Raw genomic sequence first — 23217 nt, forward strand, 5'->3', positions numbered from 1 at the left:
CAATTGATTACTAAATTAAGCCTCAACTATTTCAATTATAAACTGTTAATTGGTTTGAGTGGGGTTTTTGTAATTACGTTTTCAAGGGAATATTTTCTGGTTCCGTTGCTTAATGTAACAAAGAAATCATTCAAACTGAATCATGTTATAGTTTGTGGACAAAATAAGACTTTTGAGAACATCATCATTTTGAGATTTGCAAACAATGAGGAATATTTCATGGCACAAACAAGTACTCAATTAATTGATGATGAAAATCATTTTTAGTTGCAGCCCCAGTTCTTTTACGGGTATCTTTGTGAGGACCAAATAACATAAACCATAGGGAGTGAGGACATTTTGTCTGGTCCTCATGTTCTGTCACCCCTTAAAAAGGCTTTTTGAGGGTTAAGACTTGCGTTTATGGTTAGGTTTAGGAGCAAGATAATGCACTACAAGTGCTGCACAAAATGTGTGTGTGTGTGTGTGTAGGTTTGCTCCCAGAAGAGAAATGAATGTTGCCGCAACAGTGCATGCTGCATAATCAAGGAGGACTTCAACACTGCATGGTAGTAATTTTCCTCATCACACAGCTTTGTTGACATGGAGGTGGATGCAGAAGAGGTCATGGTTGAAAGGGAAGAAGAGGAAAGAAGAGTCCAGTGTTTCTCAATATTTAGATGCTTTCTTCCCAAATCGCTATAGACGAGTATATAAAAACTGTCAGGACGTGTTTCGTCTGCACAAAAATTCCTCCATGTTAGTTAGGGTTAAAGTGCCGAGTGAGGGTTAAATCTAGAAGATGCCGGAGAAGAGAGATGCAAGCAATAATGGAGGAATGGCATGGACCCGAGGGGGTCATCTGTGTTCCAAGTGTTGAGGGTTATTTTGTCAAGTGCACCTGACTGCAGTACGCAGATCGGGGAGTGGCTCAACGTGGGTGGAGCTAAATGTTTGACTCCGCCCGCTAAACGTTTGATTCAGCGCGAGTGACATCTGGTGGCGGAGATCAGGCAGCACATACTCAAACGTCAATGCAGTATAATTATATATATATATTATATATATTATATAATGTTACATAATATATAATATTATATAATATTTATATATAGCGAGAGATGATAATGTAATTATATAATTATTATATATATTATATTATATAATAAAGCATTTATTGATGGATTAAAACATAACAAACATGGATATTTAAAGTTGAATTTCTCCATAATGGTACAGTAAAAATGCTTGATATTTCCTGTGTGTGTAGTCTTAAATGTGTAGAAGACAGAGATACCATCCATAGCCAGGAATTATTGTGCAAAATATTTTTACAGTAGCTCATAAGTGGCCGATTATGCCACTTGGAAAATATGGACTTTTATTTTGAAATTTCTCCACACAGTAGTAGAGTAAAGATACTTTGGTCTTTTTTATTCATCATGGGCGGATGAAACACTGGAATGGAACATGTTTTATTCAAAATCTGTTAGAATTATAGTTCACCGTTTTAATACCTTTATTATGAAGTTTTCCGGACCGGAAGTAAATACGCTGTTTCCATACGCCGTTTCCACGCATTTATCCTAATGCTGAGAATACTTGTGCACTAGAAATTTAAGTGCGGCTGATTTGACCACGGAGATTGAAGTCGCAGCTGGCTTGACCGCAGTGTTTATCCATAAATTAGTTCATAATTTACACGAACAACGAACGTCAACTTCCCTCTTAGCAGATATTTCAATATTTTGAACTCAAACATACGTTCTCCCTCTTCCGCCTGGTATTGGGCATATAGTGGCTCACTAGGAGTGGCTCAATGTGGGTGGAGCTAAACGTTTGACTCCACCCACATTGAGCCACTCCTCGATCTGCGTACTGCAGTCAGGGCTTACTCTATTTTGTCACTTAGATGCAGATACGTCTTCAGACTGTGGGGGGCAGAATAACGCGAAAGCTGCGTCCGGTCTGTCAACTCCAAAGGTTGTCAGTTAGTTATAAGATGATACTCATACAAATACCACAACCACGGACATATTCAGCTGACAGTTGCCACACACCACGGCTTATTGAAGGGTAAACCATAGCAAGCGATCGCTTGTCCGCACCGGCCGGCTATTGACAAAAGATCGTAAAATAAAATAAATGTTGAGAGAGATGCAAGCAATAATGGAGGAATGGCATGGCATCAGTAAGCACATAGTAATGAGGCACAGCTGTCTGACAAATCATGACCCGGCAACCCTGTGGGTTGTTTAAACAAAAAACAAATACAGTACAGTAATGATGCGTTAATGATACGCGCCCTGATCACAGGGGATTAAAGCTCCTTCACATCAGTGTCATATAAGTATTAATCAACTTTAGGAGTATTTTCATTAATTGCCAGTGTCAACCAGTTAGTCTCTTAAGAGAATACTTTCCTTGTCAAAAGCCACCATATTATTTACAGGATGCATTTGTGAGGATGCAAGGAGTAATAATCAAACATCGAAAGCACAATGTATCTGTTTGGTGTACTTCACACAGCTTACACACACACGCACACACACACACCAACAACTGCCAGAAAAATGACACAAGAACACATCACACTGATAAAAGTGATAAGCTCCACTGTGGATCTCGTGAGAGAGAGAGAGAGGGAGACCTTTGATAAGAGAATCCCTGTTTGGGCAAGGTTACATACACAGCAAGACACTGTGAAATAGTTAGAGCACAAAATCACCACCTGGCCTTTTTGGCATAAGCACACGCACACGAACACACACGAACACGCACGCACGCTTTAGACGCCATCTTTCTCATGTGAAAACACGCAATGCATTCTGGGTAGCCCTTGCTCCCAAGGGTGGTCTCGGAAAATCTCAATATTGAGGGCGATACAGCCCTTAAACTTGTCCCTCAACTTAATTTTTCTGAGAATCGGGACAGCACTTGCACTAGAGGAAGCGCACATTTTTGAGATTGAGGGTTAAGCAAGGAATTGGAATTCACCCTAAGTCCCTTACTCTAACCCTTAACCTAACCCTAAAGGTCTTAAAAAGCTCTTTTGAGGACCAGACAAAATGTCCCCAAAGGGTCAAAATATTTTTGTCGCTGTAACCTGCACCACTGTTCCCTTCTGCATCCTTGAGTTTCATTGTCTGTCTCTATTTTTATTTTCTCAGGAAGGAAGTCACTAGTTTCAGAATCATTCCGCACTTCTTCAAAGACCAAACCGGAAAACATTTCAGCGCACTTGAAACAAAAAGGAAGAGCATAGCTCGTCTCGGGGCAGTTTAACTACCAGTATTAGTGCATGCAGTGAGTGAGTCATACTTGAGTAGATGGTCCTTGGTGCTGCGCGTCTTGGTCAGGAACCTTTCGGCCAGCTTCTCCAGGTTACGGCTGTAGTCCATCTCGATCTCAGCCTTCTTCCTGAAAAAGTCCTGCAGATCCTGAAGCAGCTGCACCCTCAGCTCGCACTGCTGGTCCAGACATTTGAGCTGTTCCACCAGCTGGGCACGGATCTCTACAAAGAAAGAGAGACCATCAGATATTGACATCATTGTTAAGTTAATCTAAAAAAATGACACTCAACACAAACTTGCTTTCTTGCACATTTAAAGTGGAACTATGCAGTATTTTTATCCCCCTGCTGTCCCTAAGGGGAAAACCAGCCTTGCAAGATCTTGGCTGCCGAGATCATGGCTCGTCAAGAAACAAGAACTACTTTACAGCATTACACACACTCGTGCAATACGAGAGTTGATATGCCAGGGCAAATATCGATATTTTACTTTTAAAATTGCAGCACTCTTAAGTAAACAGTCCCCGTTAGTTTCACTCGCCAGGCTTTGTTACTTCATGTCTTCTCACAGTGGTGCTGTTCAAATCAAATAAATGTTCGAAAGAGGGAAACTGGGCAGAAGTGACCTGGTTGAGGAAGAGGTAGTTAAACAATGCTACGTTAAACAATGCTCCATACGCGTTCAATACATAGACTGTTCTCCATGTTGTGATTAAATACAGAAATCCTGCACTTGTATCATGAGGTACCCTGTGATTCCCACCCTTAGCCTGGTCCTCTCTGTTCTCTATGTATTTACAGTATGTATATTTGCAGTCCCTCGACGTTTGCTATTGTTGTTTAGGCGTTCGCTCGACGTTTGCTATCAACGATGTCTGTCTTCAGTGAGTGGTTGGCTGTTCTTCCATTGTCATGGACATTGACAACAAATGCACGTCATGGCACACGCCAAAAATCCACCAGACCTGCAAAGTTCAGCTTCATCATCAAAATCACCACACAATGGGGAAGTATACGTCACTGACTGAAATAAGACAAAAGCCACATCAATGTGTAAGAAGTCTAAAGATGTCTCATTTTTCACAGTCGATGTGGATGGGCCCAGCTCCAACAGACGGCAGAGCCCTGACTGTTCAGGTTGGAGAGTCTTGGAGGAAATCCATTCTCCTCCCACCAAAAGACTGCTGTGTGTGTGTGTGTGTGCATGAACATCATATTTATGCACACATGCATGCAGCAGCAGTCATTTATCCCAGCTCATCACTTCATTTTCCTTCCGCCTCCTCCCCCATTCCCTCTGCCATGCTGTACACTCCCGTCTGGCCTCAAATTAATAGAGTGCACTTAGTGCAGCCACACTCGCTAACCATATTCAATAACTGGCTCCAGAAAAGTCCTCGGGAGAATTGTGCCTATTGCAGAGAAAGACCAGGAGGACACACAAAACCTCCACAGCAACACGTGCACACATGTAAACACTCAAGGACACACACACACACACACACACACACACACACACACACACACACACACACACACACACACACACACACACACACACACACACACACACACACACACACACACACACACACACACACACACACACACACACACACACACACACCAGTGATAAGCTGGTTCAATGCTAACAGCTGACAGATTAATGCCATGCTCTCATAGCTGCCTGCCAATTCCGAGTAAGCTGCATATGTGCCTTTTAAAGTGAGAATTCCGGTTTTTTAAGCGAGGTTTTATGAGGTTATTGACACATCGTCAGCACATACTTCATTGAGAAACCGACGCTTGTTCTGATTGAAAAGGAAAACTAGATCTTAGCTGCTTAACTAATGGCTCAGGCAATGAAATCTCTGCCTGCTTAGGTCTTTTTATATTTTTTAAAGAACATGGTGGCTGCTTTATCTTGCTGTAAGACAGCCGTATCCAAATGGAAACTGGAGTCTCACTCCTGAATATGTGTTATTAATCCACTGCTGTCTCCATCAACAACTTTAAATGTCTTATTTTGTAACGTTGGTGTGTAAAACATTTTCTTTGCCTTGACCCGAGTGTCACAAATGTACCAAACAAGGCAGCAGTTGAACAGCATATCCTGTATCCACGCAAGCTAAAAACCCTGATTTTCTCAATGGAGTTTGGTGTGGAAGAGCCCGTCTAAAAGTGAGATTAGGTGGGGAACATATTCTTAATATATCATGGACTTAAGCAAGCATACATTTTAATCGAAAATTTTATTACGTAGGGCTACACCGACTAATTGATGGTATTGATTATTAATCAGAGACTAAAATGTATACAATCATTAAGAAAACCGATAAAGCTAAGTTTGAGTCTTTTTTCAGTCATTAAAACAAGCTTTCTGATTTTTAAAGCTTCTTAAATGTGAATATTTTCTGGTTTTCTGGTATTTTCTTGCCCCATACATATAAAGAAATCATTAAAACTTAATCATGTTGATTTGCAGACAAAACATGACATCATCATGTTCAGGTTTGCAAATAGGATTCCAACTAAAGATTATTTTCATGATCAATGAATCATTTTCTCAATTAATTGAATTGCCGTTCTCCATAAAATGGCAGACAATCTTGAAAAATGCTGATCAGTGTTTTCTCAAATCAAATCTTTTTTTCCAGCCCTAGTAAACGCAGACCAACATTTTCTGACCAAACAAATCCTCAATAAATCGAGGAAATAATCTACAGATGAATGAATTATGAAAGATAGTTGCAGCCCTAGTTCTAAGTGACAAGGCACTGCTGTCAGTTCGTTAATATCTCATACAGTCACACTAAAAAAAAAAACTAAACTATGCCTTTAAGAATGCATGCACTTCCTCAAAAGTCAACGTCTGCTCAAACCCCCCCACCTACCTTTACAACGCTGGCTGTAGAGAAAACGAACAGTTTTGGCCTCCATCCTGGCTTCAGTGGAGTATAGACTCTACATACGCAGTAATTCAAACACACACACACGTGCACACACCCTGACAGACACGCAGACACCCAACGTCTGGCTGACAGCGACTGGTGATGCCGCCTTTGTGTTTTACAGCTGAGAGAGCAGTTTCTCATTCCCACAAAGAGAAGTGGTATCTAAATGTGTCTGCGACGAGCCGACTCTCGCCTCCCACTTCTCTCACTCACTCACTCGTAAACACAGTCTGAAACACTGCGTTCCACACTAAGCAGTGGGTACCCACTGCCTACACTCACTGCAGTCTGAGTCAATCTTTGCCAGTTTTAAAAGGCCAGGAAGGAGCAGTCTTTGTCGTACATGCACGACACCACTACGCAAACATGTGCTACGACTAATAAACGTGTCTGTGACTGTAGTACTAATGACCTGGTGTGAATATTTGCTTTAACGTGTTATTATCTCACGGTCTGCGTGTGCATGTTTGTGTGTAATTTCCTAATCACACAGCATTGTCAATGACGGGGGAATGAGTCAGTGTCCCGCCTCTCAAGGCTGCAGCAGTAAAGCTGGACACGGCAGCCTTGTAATTAGTTGGACAGAGACGATAACACATGCGGCAACACCTCAATCAAAAACAAGCGCCGCCATCACTCACCCACTCATCCATCCATCCATACAGTGAGTAACAAAATGGCAGAAAGCTTAAGGTTATCAGCAGGTTGAGCTGCGGATTAAGAAACAAAGTGACAGGAGTCCCATGTGACCACAGTGTTTAGACAGAATGTTTAATGAGGGGAAATACATTCAACAGTGAGGACCTGCTGTGCAAACCCCTCAGAGGCCCCCGACTTGTCACATTACGATGACGAGTGCATGATTTTGACAACATGCTTCATTTACAAAATATATAGCTGTGTGTGTGACAAAACCACAGCTAACCCTACGCTCTCCACACCATACCATACTGTGTTGATTCTGGCTGCTAAATGGAATTAATTTCCCTGGGGGATTAAAAAGAAGTCTTTATTCATTTACATGTTGTTCTTGCGAGCAGGAGTGGTTAACTGAGGGTGTTGAAGAGGGAGAGAGAGATAAATGCAGGTCTTCCTTTCTATCCCACTCCCCTGTAGCGGTCATCATCCCCTGCTCCGGCAAGAAGTGGGATGTGAACTGGAATGTGATGCCTCCAGCCCCCTCCCAACAGCCCCAGTCACATTTTCCAGGCAGATGAGAACAGGTCTTGTAAACGGACTCTGGGATTTTACTTAACTGATGCTCTCCTTTTTTTCTCTCCCCCCTCCCTCCTCCTTTCCTGTCCTTTGTCTGTAGTGGTGAGAACAGTCTGGCTAGTTCCTGACTAGTGATGAATCGAAAAAGAAAGGCATCGATCAGTGCCCTTAAATATTTATTGAGTTCAACATATTCAGTTAATTTTACACCAGTTTGACCTAAATTCTGTCCAGTCTGGTTAAAGGAGCCACCTGCTGGTTTCCTTTGGCTTTGGGTGAGGTATCACGTAAATATGTGAAGTGTGCAGTAAACTATGGATGGATTAATGTTTATGGTGGGTGTCATAAAGATATGTACTCCGAAACTGTAGAGGGAGCTCTGTAGAGAAAAAGGGGGAAAGCGACCAGACGTGCAAGTTTAAAATAAACATCAACATATAACTATTATTGAATTGGCCTCAAATACTAAAATCTTTTTTAAATATTTGTTTAACTGATTCTGTCAAAGTAATCTTTGATTATCTGACATTTTGGGTGAATTCCAATTCCTATCTTAATCCTCAATCTTAATCCTCAATCTCAAAAATGTTCTCCCTCTAGTGCAAGTGCTGTCCTGATTCTCAGAAAAATTAAGTTGAGGGTCGAGTTTAAGGGCTGTATCACCCTCAATATTGAGATTTTCCAAGACCACCCTTGGGAGCAAGGGCTACCCAGAATGCATTGCGTGTTTTCACATAAGAAAGATGGCGTCAAAAGCAGCGAAGCGAGTGCGATACAAATGAAGTATTTTCTTTGTTAATAGAGATATAAAAATGATGAAAACCATTGTATTATCTTAGTTTAGGCCCATATTATGGATTACTGACGTCATTGTTGTGTAACATTTATTTTTATTTTACCATCTTTTGTCAATAGCCGGCCGGTGTGGTTTACTTTTCAATAAGTCGTGGTGTGTGGTAACTGTCAGCTGAATATTTGTATGAGTATCATCTTATAACTAACTGACAACCTAATAACTTGACTGAAATAAAATAATAAATAAATAATCCTGACGTAAATGTGTTCTTCTTCTTCTTCTTTTTTGGAGTTGACAGACTGGATGCAGCATTTAAGGGGTGTCCCAGTTCTAAGTGACAAAATAACCCTCAACACTTGGTTTTGAGGGCCAGTTAAGATAAGGGTTGAACTTGAGGGTTAGGATTGAGGGTTAAGAAAGGAATTGGAATTGGCCCATTTTCACTGATTTGAGATTATTGTGATCATGTTTTGGCCACATCACTCTACTCAAGGAAAATCAGTGATCTCGCACCATAGAATGGCAGCAGTCTGTCTTTAAAGATTTCACCCAAACTTGCCCTGACTTATCATCCATTGTTGATGCACATCCATTATCTTGTTTGTCCTCACCCAAACAAAGTGAAGCAAAAAAAAAAAAAAAAAAGTGAGAGCACCGATGATGGATGAAGATCATCACTCCAGTGACATTACCACCAGGGTTAGTATCTGCTGTTAATTTGGAAGTCGGTTGAAAGCAGCTGGTCTGCATTGCCTCAAACCAAATCAGAGTCAGACGTGTCGCTGCATACAAATGTATGGAGGGATTCTCAGAATTAACAGAAAAACAAAATCACAAGGCAAGTAGCAGTCACATCATGGTGATCTATTCTTTTGGCCTGTACATTTTGGAATTCAAAAGACCCAAAATTAACTTGTGTGGTTAACTTTAGCTGCTTTTGAGCAATGCACCACCAACTTTTGTGTTGCTTGGGATGCTGTGCTGAGTCAGCTGGGATACAAGAGCCACACATTCTGCCACACAACGCACAAATTCTTTGTTTCCATCATGGTACGGTTCAGTTTGGTACAGTACGGTACTGTTTGGAATGGTAAAACCCTGGGTCAAGCTTGCATTCGCCGGTTTAGTGACGTCGTACCAATGTGAAGACATCAAACAAAACACAACAGACAACAATGGCTGGCTGCTGTTTGCTGGCATCATCTTTTTCTTGGTTTAGAAGGTTAAGCTCCAGCCTGACCTTTCTTACCACAGTACTCTGGCACCCCAAGGGAAGGGTGCCAAAAAATGGAAACATGTACCATACTGTACCAAACTGAACTGCTCCACTCAATGGAAACACGTCTAAAACACACACAGATCCAGTGACGGGGCACTGCAAACCCCAGGCTGTCACTCCAATGTTTTGACAGATTATGTTAGAGGCAAATACCAACCCTAACCTGAACCAAACCACAATTCAAATCTTAGCCCTAAACTTAAACAGTTCTTCAGAAATGAGGTTATGTTGCATTAGGACCAGGTTTTGGTCTCCATGAGGACTACATGTCCTGAGAGGGTCAGTGTTTATGACAGAAAAGGATCTAAAGAGGTAACAAGTACAAGTTCACACACACACACACACACACACACACACACACACACACACACACACACACACACACACACACACACACACACACACACACACACACACACACACACACACACACACACACACACACACACACACACACACATCGTATACACATACACTTGTCGACTGTTTACAAGTGGACGTGATGTGTGTTTGAGACGAGGCTAGAATTGGTTGGAGATGGAGTGTGAGGGAACCTACCAACAAACTGGCACAGTTACAGTCAAAGACAACAATCCAGTTCATTTAAAAGGTCTGTCAATTAAACTTACAAGAATAAAAGACCTAATCCTGGATTTACTATACTATATATATAAAATATTCAGGGTTCTCCCAGATAATGTACATTACATTACCCCTGAATTTCTGTGTTGAGTAACCTTGACGATGCACTGAAAATCACATCTTTAAGGTCACATAGAGTGGTACTGTCGCACATATATGTTAGTTATGGAGGTCTACTTACATATATTAACTTGTTTTTATGGTCAAAAACCTCCTAGTTGCTGTAAACGAGCCGATAGAAATCCTCTTTTCTGACGGTGTCTCCCAGCCGCGAGATTTCAGACTCAACTCTCTCACCCAGTAGACTGAGTCTTGTGATTGGCCAATACCCGGAAGTGACATAATCAGCCCACACGCTCTCAGAAGCACAGCTCCCCCCTCTGGAACGGTGGATGCAGTGCTACTCATTAATTATCAAAACATTGTTTTAACAGTGTTTAAAAATAGCTTCTTCACGACTCCCCGCCTCAGTCCCTTTGACGACCTTTGACCCAGAGTCAGACCCAGAGTCAGACCCAGAGTCAGAAGACACTGTCGCTCGTGAAACACCTCCACAACGGACGTTATTCTTCTTCTGCGGTTCAATGTACGCAACCGGATGTGCCCGGACTAGTGCCCGGAGCAGGAGGATCTGCTGTTCAGGAGAACCACTGTTTACGTAACCGGACCAGGTTTTTTCAGAGATCTTGCTGAGCCCGAGATTACAATAAAACACAACGTTCTCAGCAGTGACTGAACTGTTTGTTTAGAACATTGGTTCTCAAAATGCGGCCCACAGAAACATTTCTGGTGGCCCCGCAATGAATTACAATTGATAGTTTTAATCCAGGAGGTACTAAGCTTGTTAAATGTTTATTGGACTTACCGTATACAGACCAATACGTGTAAACTGTAGAACTGCAATCTGGTCATTAAAATTATTATGAATGGGATTTATTTCTGTTTCTTTTTCTTTGGCAGCCCTCAGTCCAACATTGGGTTCCTAAATTGGCCCTGGTTTAGAACCCCTGGTTTAGAACCTTCAGGGCTTCTTAAACAAGGTAAGGACGCAGATACACACTAAAAAACAGAGTTAATTGGAACTTCCGGTCTAGGTCCGCTTTAACAACGTTCTGAAAATAAGACCACTTGAATTTCTTGTGCTGTTTGACAACATTGTTATGTCTCAGTATTTTCAGACCTCAGTGACTACCTTATCATAATCAATACGGACATAAACAGTGGTGAACGTAACATATTTAAGACCCACATTGTGGATAAGCCAGGATTATCCTTTGAACACAAGCTTCCTGACAGCACTGGGGGTGAGTGTCCATAACCTGTGCCAGCTAATCAGTAACGCAGTGGGAACATGTACACACTCAGAAATCCAAGACAAGCACCCTGGAGATCTAGCTACCAGTGAACTATAATATTACCCATTCTTCTGTATTTCTGTTTGTGTTTTTGTGTGTGCATGTGAGCACGGGTATACGCTGTACTTATGTGTGGTCTTTGCTGGTCTTTGTAGCTCCGGGGAGAAGAGGACGGGGGGAGGCAGCAAGTGTGAGTTGTACCACTGTGAGCTCATACTATTGTTCTCAAAAGAATGAAAGAAACAGAAAGAAAAGGGGAAGAGAACAGAACAGAACTGCGTCACTGTGAATAATATGTCCATTCATCCCTGTGCACACAGGAAGAGACGACAGAGAGACAGGAAGTCAGGCCCGGACCAGTTCACTGCCAGCAGGGACCACATGGGAGGGGAGGGTCATACTAAAACAACTACAGGAAATGTGTGTGTGTGTGTTTTTTGGCATTATAAACACTGACCTGTTTCAAGACCAGTAGTCCTCCTAGAGACCAAAACCTGGTCCCAATGAGTCAGCACTTCATTTCTGAGGGAGCTGGTTAAGCTTAAGGCTAAGATTTTAATTGTGGTAAGGGTTAGGTATTAAATTGTTATGGTGAAAGTAATGGTTGGAGTTCGGGGGAGCACATTTTGGTTAGGCTGTTCAAATAAATGAAAATCAATGCCAGTCCTTAAAAGGAAAGCCGTGTGAAACCTGTGTGTGCGTTCCATTCTACAAATGAAAGACCTGAAGAAAAACAGGCAACTGTGGAGTTCACAAATATAACCTGAAACCAGGCAGGAAAAGAGGGGAGAGAGCAAGAGAGAGAGAGAGAGAGAGAGAGAGAGACTGCCGGAGAGAAAGTGGGACGGGTTTGCAGTGTGTTGGGCGGCGAGTAGTGTGTGTGTGTGTGTGTGTGTGTGTGTGTGTGTGTGTGTGTGTGTGTGTGTGTGTGTGTGTGTGTGTGGATTGCGGGGCCAAGGGATGTGATTTTTAGGCAGTTGAACGAGTCGGTCGTCTGAAGCCTCAGGTTGCAGGTAGTATTTCTACATAAGATTCTTCAGGCGGGTGGAATCTATTAGTTCCAGACATGCCTGTCTAATACCGCTTCAATATACACACACACGCACACACATGCACAAGCAAGAGACGGGAAGGGAGTAGAGGAAAAGATAGAATTACAGTACAGTAAGTGTTGGAGGAAAAACTATTGCTATTAAAAACTATTATAGGAATGGGAAGATTCCAGCTAATATCTTTTCTTTGGGTCTCGGCCGGTTCATCTAAAAACAAACACACACACATACAACACAGACACGCACAACATTTAAATAGGCATTTCCTCTCTCACCCAGAGCTTAAAACTTTTAGGAAAAGGCACTGTTGTCTTAAGGAGGAAAGTCCATTGGCTTGGTGACTCAAAGACATGGAAAACCGCGCTGAAGCCAAACCACGGCAGACCTGCTGTGTGGGACAGAGCACAGTCGACACACAGGCAGAGATGAAGGAGGGAGAAAAGCTTCTCTGTGCCGCGGTTGTACATTCGTAAAAGTTAAAGTACAGGAGATTTCACGGTAAACGCGACAGAAATTATTGGCATCTTGAAAGTAGATCAAAAACTTTCAACCTCACATCTTTAATGGAAAACAGTGAACTGGGGGGGGGGGGGGGACTCCGGCCAGTCACAAGCGAGGCGACTTCTGTAACATGGATGTGGTTTTGGGTATAAAAAGACAGAGAGACCACAAAACTGTACCTGGCAAAGTTATGTAGCAGACTGCTTTGACTGCATGTGCAAGATTCAAGTCAAACAGCGCGGAGAGATTCAACGGATGAGAGCAAAAGTACAGTCGAGTGCTTTAAACAAACACCAAACTCAAATGTGGCGAGAGGCTTTTGCCAGCTGCACACAACATGGCAAATAATCAAGAGGAGAGGATATTAGCTGCCTCTAATAGAGACATGATAAACACATGGCGCCACTTTACATGGAACATTACATTTAACAGATATACTGTGAAATATATTATCTGAATACAAGCTGACTAATATTGAGATATGACATTTTGATAATACTGCAGCTATGAAAGTCCAATGAGTAACATTTAGGACAGTTGTTTTTGGCAGAAATGGAAGATATCAGTATATTTATTTGAGTATGATCGCTTCAAATATCCAGCTACTGTTCCCTTCATTTACAAAAGACTTTTACAAAAATTGAAAGTCTTTGGATGCTAAAAAAAAATCTCATACATAAAATACACCATTCTACAACTGCCGTATCTGTCCCAATTGTATTGAACTTTGTTTTAAGGAGGATTACAGTGACTAAAAATTTGCGATATATGATTATTATGTGTGGTTTTTTCATCAGAGCCTGCTGATAAACCTTGCTTAACCTCTAAATCATTGCTGTGCATTGTGCAAGAATCTCTTCTTGCCCCATTCATAATGAGTAGGCAGAAGAGGAGGAGGAGGAGGAGGAGGCTGTATGAAAGCAGAGTAAAAAGGAGGTGACAGTGAGGGAGAGAGGGGGGAGTAATATTGGGGGTAGTGCTCAGCGGGGGTAAATTCCTCTGCACTACCCTGCACCTCTCTGGTCAGATCAGGAAGTCATTAACCCTTTATTCGCCAGCAAAACGCTTCATCTCCAGCACATACACACACACACACACACACGCAAGAAGTGCTTTTAGTGTGACTGTGTGTGTGTGTGTGTGTGTGTGTGTGTGTGTGTGTGTGTGTTTGTGTGTTTGTGTTAAAGTATCCGTGGCCCATGTGCGCTCTCACCACAATTCCTTACAATCGGATCTTTACAGAGATCAGATCAGATCACGGATCAGCACAGGTCAGAGGTGACACAGCGAGCAGAGGGGGGTCGGTCACCCGTGTCAACCAACTGGTGGGGGACACCCATCAGTTTCAGCTCTGACAAGAAGGGGCTGCGACTACTCATGCAGCCTGAAGCCCCTCTACCAAATATCCATCATGTGCTCTGATTCCTCTAATGGTGGCAGAGAGGTTGGAAGGGTTGGAGATTGGGGGGCTGGGGTCTCTATGCATAATGAAATAGGCTGCTTATCAAAAGTTAACTAGCTCCTCACCCAGTTACAGCCCCTGCCTCTTCTCCTAACCCAAGAAAAGAAGTGGAGAGTTGGGGGAGGGAGGGAATTCAAAATGCAAAATGTTGAGCCAGCAATTTAGGAAACACCTTATGCAGCATATGTGTTAGGGTTTAAACTAAATGATCCTAAGATATTTCTTACGTAATACAGTTTGCACTAGATTACTTGAATATTTTGATGGTATCTAATGAGGAAATCCATCATATTTTCAAGCTTTATATTTTTACATTACAAATCAAATTTACAATATCTAAATATATGCCTGAACTGTTCAACGGGAGCTCAAAATGTTCTGTGTCAATCTTCGTCTGTGGGGTAATTGTGTAAAAACACAAACACAGACAGAGAAAAGTCAAAAACATCATATTGTGTTTGTCCTGAAGGCTGCCCTACCCTCCACAGAGTTTCACCTCTATTTCCTGTCTCTGCTGGACACAGCCATCTGGCATCAGTCTGTTCCAACAACCATCTCTCTGACTTGTTCGCTCTTACACACACACACACACACACACACACACACACACACACACACACACACTTACATGCACAGTTTGCAGTACCATGCACATAATGTCTGTACAGTGATCTACACCATCTGTCTAAGGACGGTATTGCTAGGTATCAGACAAAACAGCACACATGTAAAGTATATCATCCTCAGCCAACAGGAGACAGTATTAATCTGAGCCTTCCCACTGTGTGTGTGTGTGTGTGTGTGTGTGTGTGTGTGTGTGTGTGTGTGTGTGTGTGTGTGTGTGTGTGTGTGTGTGTGTGTGTGCGCACGTGTGTGTATGTGTGAACTTGTTCCACTGTTTCTAAATGCCCAGTGCATAACGGCCCCTTAATCAGCTTAGCAGCCAGTCAGGAGATTTGACCAATCCACAGCACAACCATGGGATGGAGCCTGCTGGGTGTTTGTCTGTCTGTCTGGTCAGCACTCTCTCTAGGCCCAGAGCATCACAAGAACCAAATACAGTAGAATAAAGTCATGTTTCCCACCAAGCGATAAAAGCTTTGTATGAAAATAGACTGCCAAAAAAAACTGGAAAGTCAGTCTGTCGTCCAGCTCCACAGATGAATCTGTTGATTATTTTCTGGATCGATCAAGTACTTGTGTGGTCCTGGAAATGATGATGCTCTGAAATGTTTTGTCCACAAACCAAAATTATTAAATTTTAATGATTTCTTTGTCATATGGCGCAAAGAAAACAAATAATCAAAATAGTTTAGATATGAATTAATTTATCAATTGAGTACTCGTTGCAGCCCTTGACCTTATCGTACAATTTTACTCTGGTACCCCAAGGGAAGGGTGTCAAAAAATGGAATGGTAGGGGCTAGTAATTTCAGTACTATTCTTCATGGAAATGCTAAGAACCATTCGACTCGATGGAAACACGTCTTAACCAAGCTTGTCCACTTCTTGTGATAAATAGCCACATGCCAAGAATAGACAACATGGAGTGCTTGTAGTCCTCCATTGTTGCTCTTCGTTTTCCATGCTTACCACTCGTGCATATTACGTAAATAGCTACATCATTTACATATCTGACCATACACCCTGTGATGGAAACACAAATCAGGTCTGGGTATATCTTACCAAACCGCAATGTAGTGACCGGAACTGTATTGCAACGCGTGGTGGAAACGAGGCGTTGGAATTAGATCAGTCAGCAAAAAATGATTCACAGTGACCTTTGGGGCTTTTGTGTGTATATGTTTGTGCGCATGCACATCAAAGTGACCCTGAGGTAAGTATCAGCACTCTGAAGCCTAACACAGCGTGTAATAGCCTCCCTCTGTCTAATAGTTGTGGATGACAGTGAGTGTTACAGAGAAAACGATCCACGTACACACACACATTCCAGTGGGAACAAGATGAATGATAACACACATGTACGTGACTGGTTTCTATGTCCTTACACAGCAAAGTCTTATCACCACGTTCCACGATACATCAGTGGTATGCCAAAAATGGCCATTGGAAAATGGTTGAGACAGAGATAGAGCACATTATGAGATTTCAGAGGAGAGCACAGGTAGCGGGCATGGCGAGTTAACAGCTGTATCTGCTGATGTCTGCAGATCTTTATCTGAGTGCCAGTGGAAGGCAGAGAGGCTGGGAGAAAAGAGCAGGGGGAATATGTTCCATCAGACAAAGGATGAGACTCCGAGCAGCAGCCGATAACAGGAGATGCTATCACTGTACTGTATCCGACATGAGGTCACATCGACGCTGTCTCCAGCCACAACCTTCTCTGTGTGACCGCATGTGTAAATAAACTAGGGATGGGGTTGATCCGATCCAGTATCGGTATCGGGTTCCGATACAGACGTAATTGACGGATCGGAAATCTGTACAGTTGGATCGGAAATTTCCGATCCGTCTGTGTGTGTGTGTCTGCTGAAATGTCTCCTAACCCTAACCCTAAATAAAGGAGTTTATTAAAGCCTTATAATCAAAATGATGACAAAAACAATGATAATAATATTAAAGCAAACAGAGCATCCATATCGGAATAGTATCGGAGTATCGGCAGCTATCTAAAGTCAGGTATCGGATCGGAAGTGAAAAAAGGTGGATCGTGCATCCCTAAAATAAACATGTGTTGTTCCATCTTGTGGTGGCTTTCGTGTTGTGCACTTTGCCGCCATAGACGATTATTAATCGATTAACTATTTTGATTATTGATTCATTGGTTTGAGTGTTTTTTCAATAACTACAACAGGCTTTTAGATTCTTCAGCTTCCAAAATGTGAATCTTTTCTGGCTTCAATAAAACTGAATCACTTTGGTTTGTGGACAAACAAGACATTCAAGAAACATCCTCATTTCCAGGTTTGGTAACACTGACTAACAGTTTTCTGCTGTCATATCAACCAAACAAAGACTCGATTAATTGCGAAAAAATAATCAACAGATGATTCACTTATAAAAATAACCACTGGGGTAGGGTCAGTTGACAGACCCTACCCCAGATCGTGTTTACTCATCGTTATAAGAACAAAACTGAACCATCAAACAGCACCTAGAGAAGACATCAACACACAGTAATCAATAAAAATCTGCCTGGTTGTGCTATGAAATTACACTGGAAGCGCTACAATTGAGTTGTGAAAGAAAAGGCTATGTTGCAAATGCAGCAGATCACAACGGCGTGAACGATGCATTAGTCAGCAGAAAACGCTTCATCACAATCAACCTCTGCAGCAACTGCACTCCCACATCCCGCTTCTCCCTCTCTCTCTCCTTTCCTGCCTCCATTTCACCCTTCCCACCTTCCCTCTAGAGTTATAACTCATCCGCGCGCCTGCCAGTGTCTGCACATGTGTGCGTTTGTGCACTACAGAGAAGTGGCCTTGCTGTGTAATGACTCCTGCAGAGGCAGAGCTCAGAGAGCCGAGGTTCCCAGCTGTGACGGGCTGCCCGATGAAATATGGCCACATTTCATCCAGCGGCAGTCTGTCACAACAACCCTCACAGATACAAAAGCCAGCTATGTTGTGCATTAGAAACTAGAGGCTTATACAGTCATGACCATGCACTTCTTTCATAGGCCTCCTCCCATAGCGAAGATCACATTAAACTAACGGGCTGAATTTCTCCTTGTGTGCATTCCCACCATCTCAGAATGCTGCTGAGACATGGTAAACTGTGCCAAGTTGCAAGAAAGTGAAAAAAAAAAGAAAATGCAGATCCCCATTCTCCTTTTCTGCCGCACTGTTCCGTCTTTTACATTTAGTTCCTTTTGTCGTATCTTTCACAAGAACTACATGGCTCTGCTCCAGTGAGAGAGGACAGACCCAGAATGTCTTGCTGTCACTCTACTCTCTCATTTAGTGTTTTCTCTAAAACAAGTATCACTGCAATAGACCTGACACCGATGAGGAAACAAAGAGTAAGGGATTTCACCTGCTGATATTTTTTTCTAATGGCTACATTCCACATAAACCAGACAGGGTAGAAATCATTTTTAAAAAAAGAAAGCGGTCTTATAATTACTTTAATGCCTTTAGACAGTGTTTATGATGTTTATAAACCCATAAGAAATGAAAAAAATAATATAGTGCATCTTATTATCTAGACCTTTTTATTGCAGTCATGTGAAGAGATAATGAGAAGCATGCACAATCCGTTTGATTGCATTATCTAATCATGCATGAAAACTTGAAAGAGAACTTTGTTTGAAGACCCTTCTACTGGTTTCGTTTATTGGTCGTTTTTCCACAGCGACCCACTCTTTCAGTTTCTTTCATTGAGAAAAGACCATGAGTGAACGCACTAAGCAGTGAAGGTCATATTTAGCAACTTGCGATCACAGTCATCCTCAGATGAAGGTAATTAGTAGAGGAAGTGTCTATAGGTATAGTCATACAACATAGTCATTCATTTGCAGTAATTGATATTACTTGTTAATGGGAATAACAGTCCAATTGAGTCCACAGATTTTTCATTCATTATTTCTTTAACGAATATTTGGGGATTCAAGGCATAGGGGAAAACGTATGGGAAAAAAGGCTTAAAAAATACACACATTTCCTAAATCATAAAGACGGTGTCACCTTGACAAAAGCTGAGCAGGTTTTATTCATGGCATATTTCAACAGGGCACAGCGATGTCAATACATTTTGCTAATGCAGCAGCTGGCGTAGATGAGTGATGAAGGGTTTGGAATAAAAGCAAAACTGTGTTTTGTAATTCTTGTTGCAGGACGAGCATCCCCTGCTCAGACCTGGCATTAAGGCTTGTTGCAGGGAGATTGTGGTGCCGTTTCCACTCCCTCTACCGTCTGTTCATGGAAAACCAGCCTTGCAAAATCAGAGCAAAGTCTTGGGTCTCGCGAGAAACACAGATTGCTTCACGGCATTGCACACACCCCCTAGCCAGATACCGACTATACGATCAAGGAAGTGACAGTGATAGTATTTTAGACGAAAAAGAAGAAGAGAAAACCGTTGTCGGAGGAGGCGAGGAAGAGGAAACGACTGTCTGACCAAGTGACATGTATTCACTGGCTTGTTGAAAACAAACGCACATGGACAGAAGAGGGGGTAGTGGTCAGTTTTTACAAGAGTGAGGGTAAAGCAGTAGACAATTGCTGGATGGATGTTTGCAGTGGTTTCGTAAAAAGATGTACTCTGAAACTGTAGGCGGAGCTCCGTAGAGAAAAAATGGAAAAAGCAACCAGACTTGCAAAGTTCTGCTTTAACACGAGTGAGCCAATTACATGCGGACAGCACTATAAACAGGTGTGAACACACCCAATCAGTTCTGAATGCATCCTGACATCCAATCCTTTGTGGCCACATTCCAGAGCATACACAAGCACAATCCATCCTAAGGATGGACTGTCTATTCAGATAATAGGATATCGGACGGACATAAATGCATCAGCATAGATGTGTTTTTAATGTCTGATATTGTTATCGGCAGATAATCAAGTTTGTGATATCTGTATCATATTGGACACAAAAAAATGTGGTATTGTGCCATCCCTAGTACAGTCAGATTCCTTAAAAATAAATATGTTCTCGCAAAAAGTGCATGACACCAGTGTAGATCTGAACATAATGATCACAGTAGACGGATCTAGGACTCTCTGTGGTGCCAGGTGTGAACCGCCGTTCGTAAGGCTGTCCATATGTGACTGAAACTCTCAGGGCTGATGTCAATAGCGGGTTTGAATGGGGACATAGATACACTGTGTTGAAATTCATTAGGCTGTATCAGATTATATTACCCATCCACTAAGTAACCTAACATCAGTGAAAGGGAAAAGGCTCAAGGCATATGGAGCAATAGAAAAACAAGGCCTTGTTCATACTTCTTTACACCTTGGTATTTTGTGACAGCCTGAAGCCAAAAAAAATATCAGTTTAAACACAAAACCAGGAAAGTGGCTGGATTAGGTTTATATTTACAATAACAGAGTTGGAGCTGCTTTTTGTATGTGGTCATTTGTCTGCACAGATGTATGAAGTAGACTACAATGACAGGTTAGAGCCTGATGGGTGATTTTGATTTTGAATTTGATGTACCCTTGTTAGGTAGTTAGGGTGGTGGAGAGGTGCCAAAAAGTGAGGTGGACATGAGTGCACTGCATCAATGTTTACAATGATTAACCCCAGCACCACAACTCCACCAGCTACCGTCACGGTAGCCATGATCATGGAGCAGTTAGCTACAGTCAGGTACATATTTGATGGCGTTCCCAACAGTACCAAAATAACCAGCGCCTACCGTTCAGGTTCTTGGCACCCTTCCCTTGGGTTTCCAGAGTAAAATGGTACGGTAAGGTCAGTGATTCTTAAACATCCACAGGCAAACAGCCACAAACTGAGCAGGAAAAAAAGAGCTACTGGATGTCCTCCATTGTTGTCTGCTGTGTCGTGTTTGATGTTGTAGTCGTCGTACCGACATCACGCTTCGTATCTCGTGGAAAGCATATGGGAAACACTGCAGACTATATGCAACATTCAAACATTAAGAAAATATTCTCACAATTTAGAAAGTAAAAACTATTATGACAACATTCAGATCAATGTCAACTGTCATCCCCAATTTGAAAGACACTGTAAGTCTTATTAAAAAGAAGCTAAGAGGAAATAAATGAATACCAATGCAGTGTGAGGGAAGCTCACCTGAGGTCAGCCTGAGGGCACACTGACACACAATGAACACACAATGAACACAGCCTTTGTCCTATTCAAACACAAACATGCACACTAACACACTGTTGTTTTGCTTTCTCACACAAAACTGCCTACTTAATAAGCATAACCACCCACATGATTGTCCCTACAGCTCAACTATCACCATTACATGGACCATCACAAACATCTGATGGTCAAGTAAAGACAGACAGACTACCTGCTATACTCCTACTGCTACAGTCTGACTCGCACAGGGACAGACTTAGACTGAACTAAGTGCCAGGCTAATCCCAGAACCACTCATGATTTGTGCTGAATGAGATCATCAAGTTGGCACAATGGGACTGCCAACACACTGGGTTACATCAAATCAATGTGAGGCTAACTGAGGTTGATTCTGGCTCAGATTCTGATTTACAACATTCTGACTCTTCCCTGCTTCACACTTAACATATTAATGCAGTGCCCATTCTACCTTGTACACAACTCCTAGAAGTGTTTTCTGGAGTTGTAATATTGTGACCTAAAGAAGTATAACCTGCTCTGCGGTGTTTCTGGCGCATGATAAACTTTTCAAGTCATGGATGTATTATTCAAACTTGAATTCCTGGTTCATATTTCATTTTCTTGTCTGCACCTGTAACTCTATGCATACACCCACACAGCTCACTGCAATTAGATGTCAGACAGTTTATTAAGCGGGAGGTTTTTACTATAACACCAGGTGTTCAATTCTTGGTGTAATCAAGCCACTCTTTTTCTATGGCAGATCCTGAGTTTTGACCTCAAGCAAACATCCCCATATGTCACTGTGGCACATTTTCACAAACTAATTTTCCTGCCAGCCCCATAGTCACACATCTGGAACATGTCTCAGTGGCTCCATTTACACCTGGCATTAAAATGCGCTTTTCTGTGATCAGATAGCGCCTGACCACTTGTAGTTATTGTAATCAATCTGCCAAACCACTTAAGGAGGTGGTCAGAGACCCACTGCGACCATATTGAACAGAAATGTAAATACAATGAGTCTCCGATGCATCTCCGCCCCACACACAACAACTACATGAGCGGAAATACGTCCGTGGCTTAGAGCACAGCTAGCGTGAAAGCTGCAACAAAACTCTTCCACTTTTGTTGTTGATATGGCAGCACACAGACGGTGAGGTGACATTAAGGGGGGATGAGCGTGATCAGATAGCAATAGGATCTTGGTATGGACACCGGAGACGCATGTTAATACCTGGTGTAAATGGATGTGGTGAAGTGCTATCCGATTACTATCTGATCACACACATTCTAATGCCAGGTGTAAAGGGGGCCTGTTTGAGAATACAGCAAGAAAATCTCCAGTGTGTGTGAAGCGGGCGCCACACCTTGTCTGAATGTTCTTGTAATTGTCCTGCTGTTGTGAACGTGCCTGAACCGGAAGATCTCCTGCTTTGATATGTGAGCGACAAAAATCTCTGCATCCAATTTTCCATGCCTAAAAACTTCCCACATTAGATGACCTACTGTTCAAGCCTTTTTCTCTCAGTCCTTCTGTCCTATGACACCACAGGAAGGAGTCTTGTGTCCAGTGAGCTAAGAAAGACCTGATGACTGGACACAGTGTGCATGTCCTATTTTGTGTGTGATGTGATGCATGTGTCAGAATTACTGTAACACACAAGAGTCCTGCAGAGTGGGTGGCCACACCCTTCCCTCAAAGCTCCCCTCCACGGCCTCCTCTCTAGCCTCTCGTTATTGTCATGGTGAGATTTTAAAAGGAAGGAATGGAGATGGGAGAAGGGAGGGAGTGGACACCAGCAAGTCAAGACAAAATCCCTGTTATGACAATAAATCACGGGAAAGAGAGAACAAGATGAAAAGATGAGAGAAAATAGACACTGATGAATTCAAGGAAAAAATGAGAGATTCTCAACTGTCACGGTGGAAATGTGACGGAG

The 23217-nt window shown here is 42.3% G+C and overlaps 1 protein-coding gene across 1 annotated transcript in view; it reads right to left on the minus strand.

Moving 5' to 3' along the window:
* The window catches only part of srgap2 (SLIT-ROBO Rho GTPase activating protein 2), a 71305-nt gene that overhangs the window by 31480 nt on the left and 16608 nt on the right, over positions 1–23217 (minus strand). Inside the window, exon 2 of the mRNA XM_083887925.1 lies at positions 3301–3493. Coding sequence (XP_083744051.1) covers positions 3301–3493 — 193 coding nt within the window. The remainder of the gene's footprint in view (positions 1–3300; positions 3494–23217) is intronic.

This window comes from Microchirus variegatus (genome assembly GCF_963457635.1).
Source record: "Microchirus variegatus genome assembly, chromosome: 4".
In the NCBI taxonomy this organism is placed as follows: Eukaryota; Metazoa; Chordata; class Actinopteri; order Pleuronectiformes; family Soleidae; genus Microchirus; species Microchirus variegatus.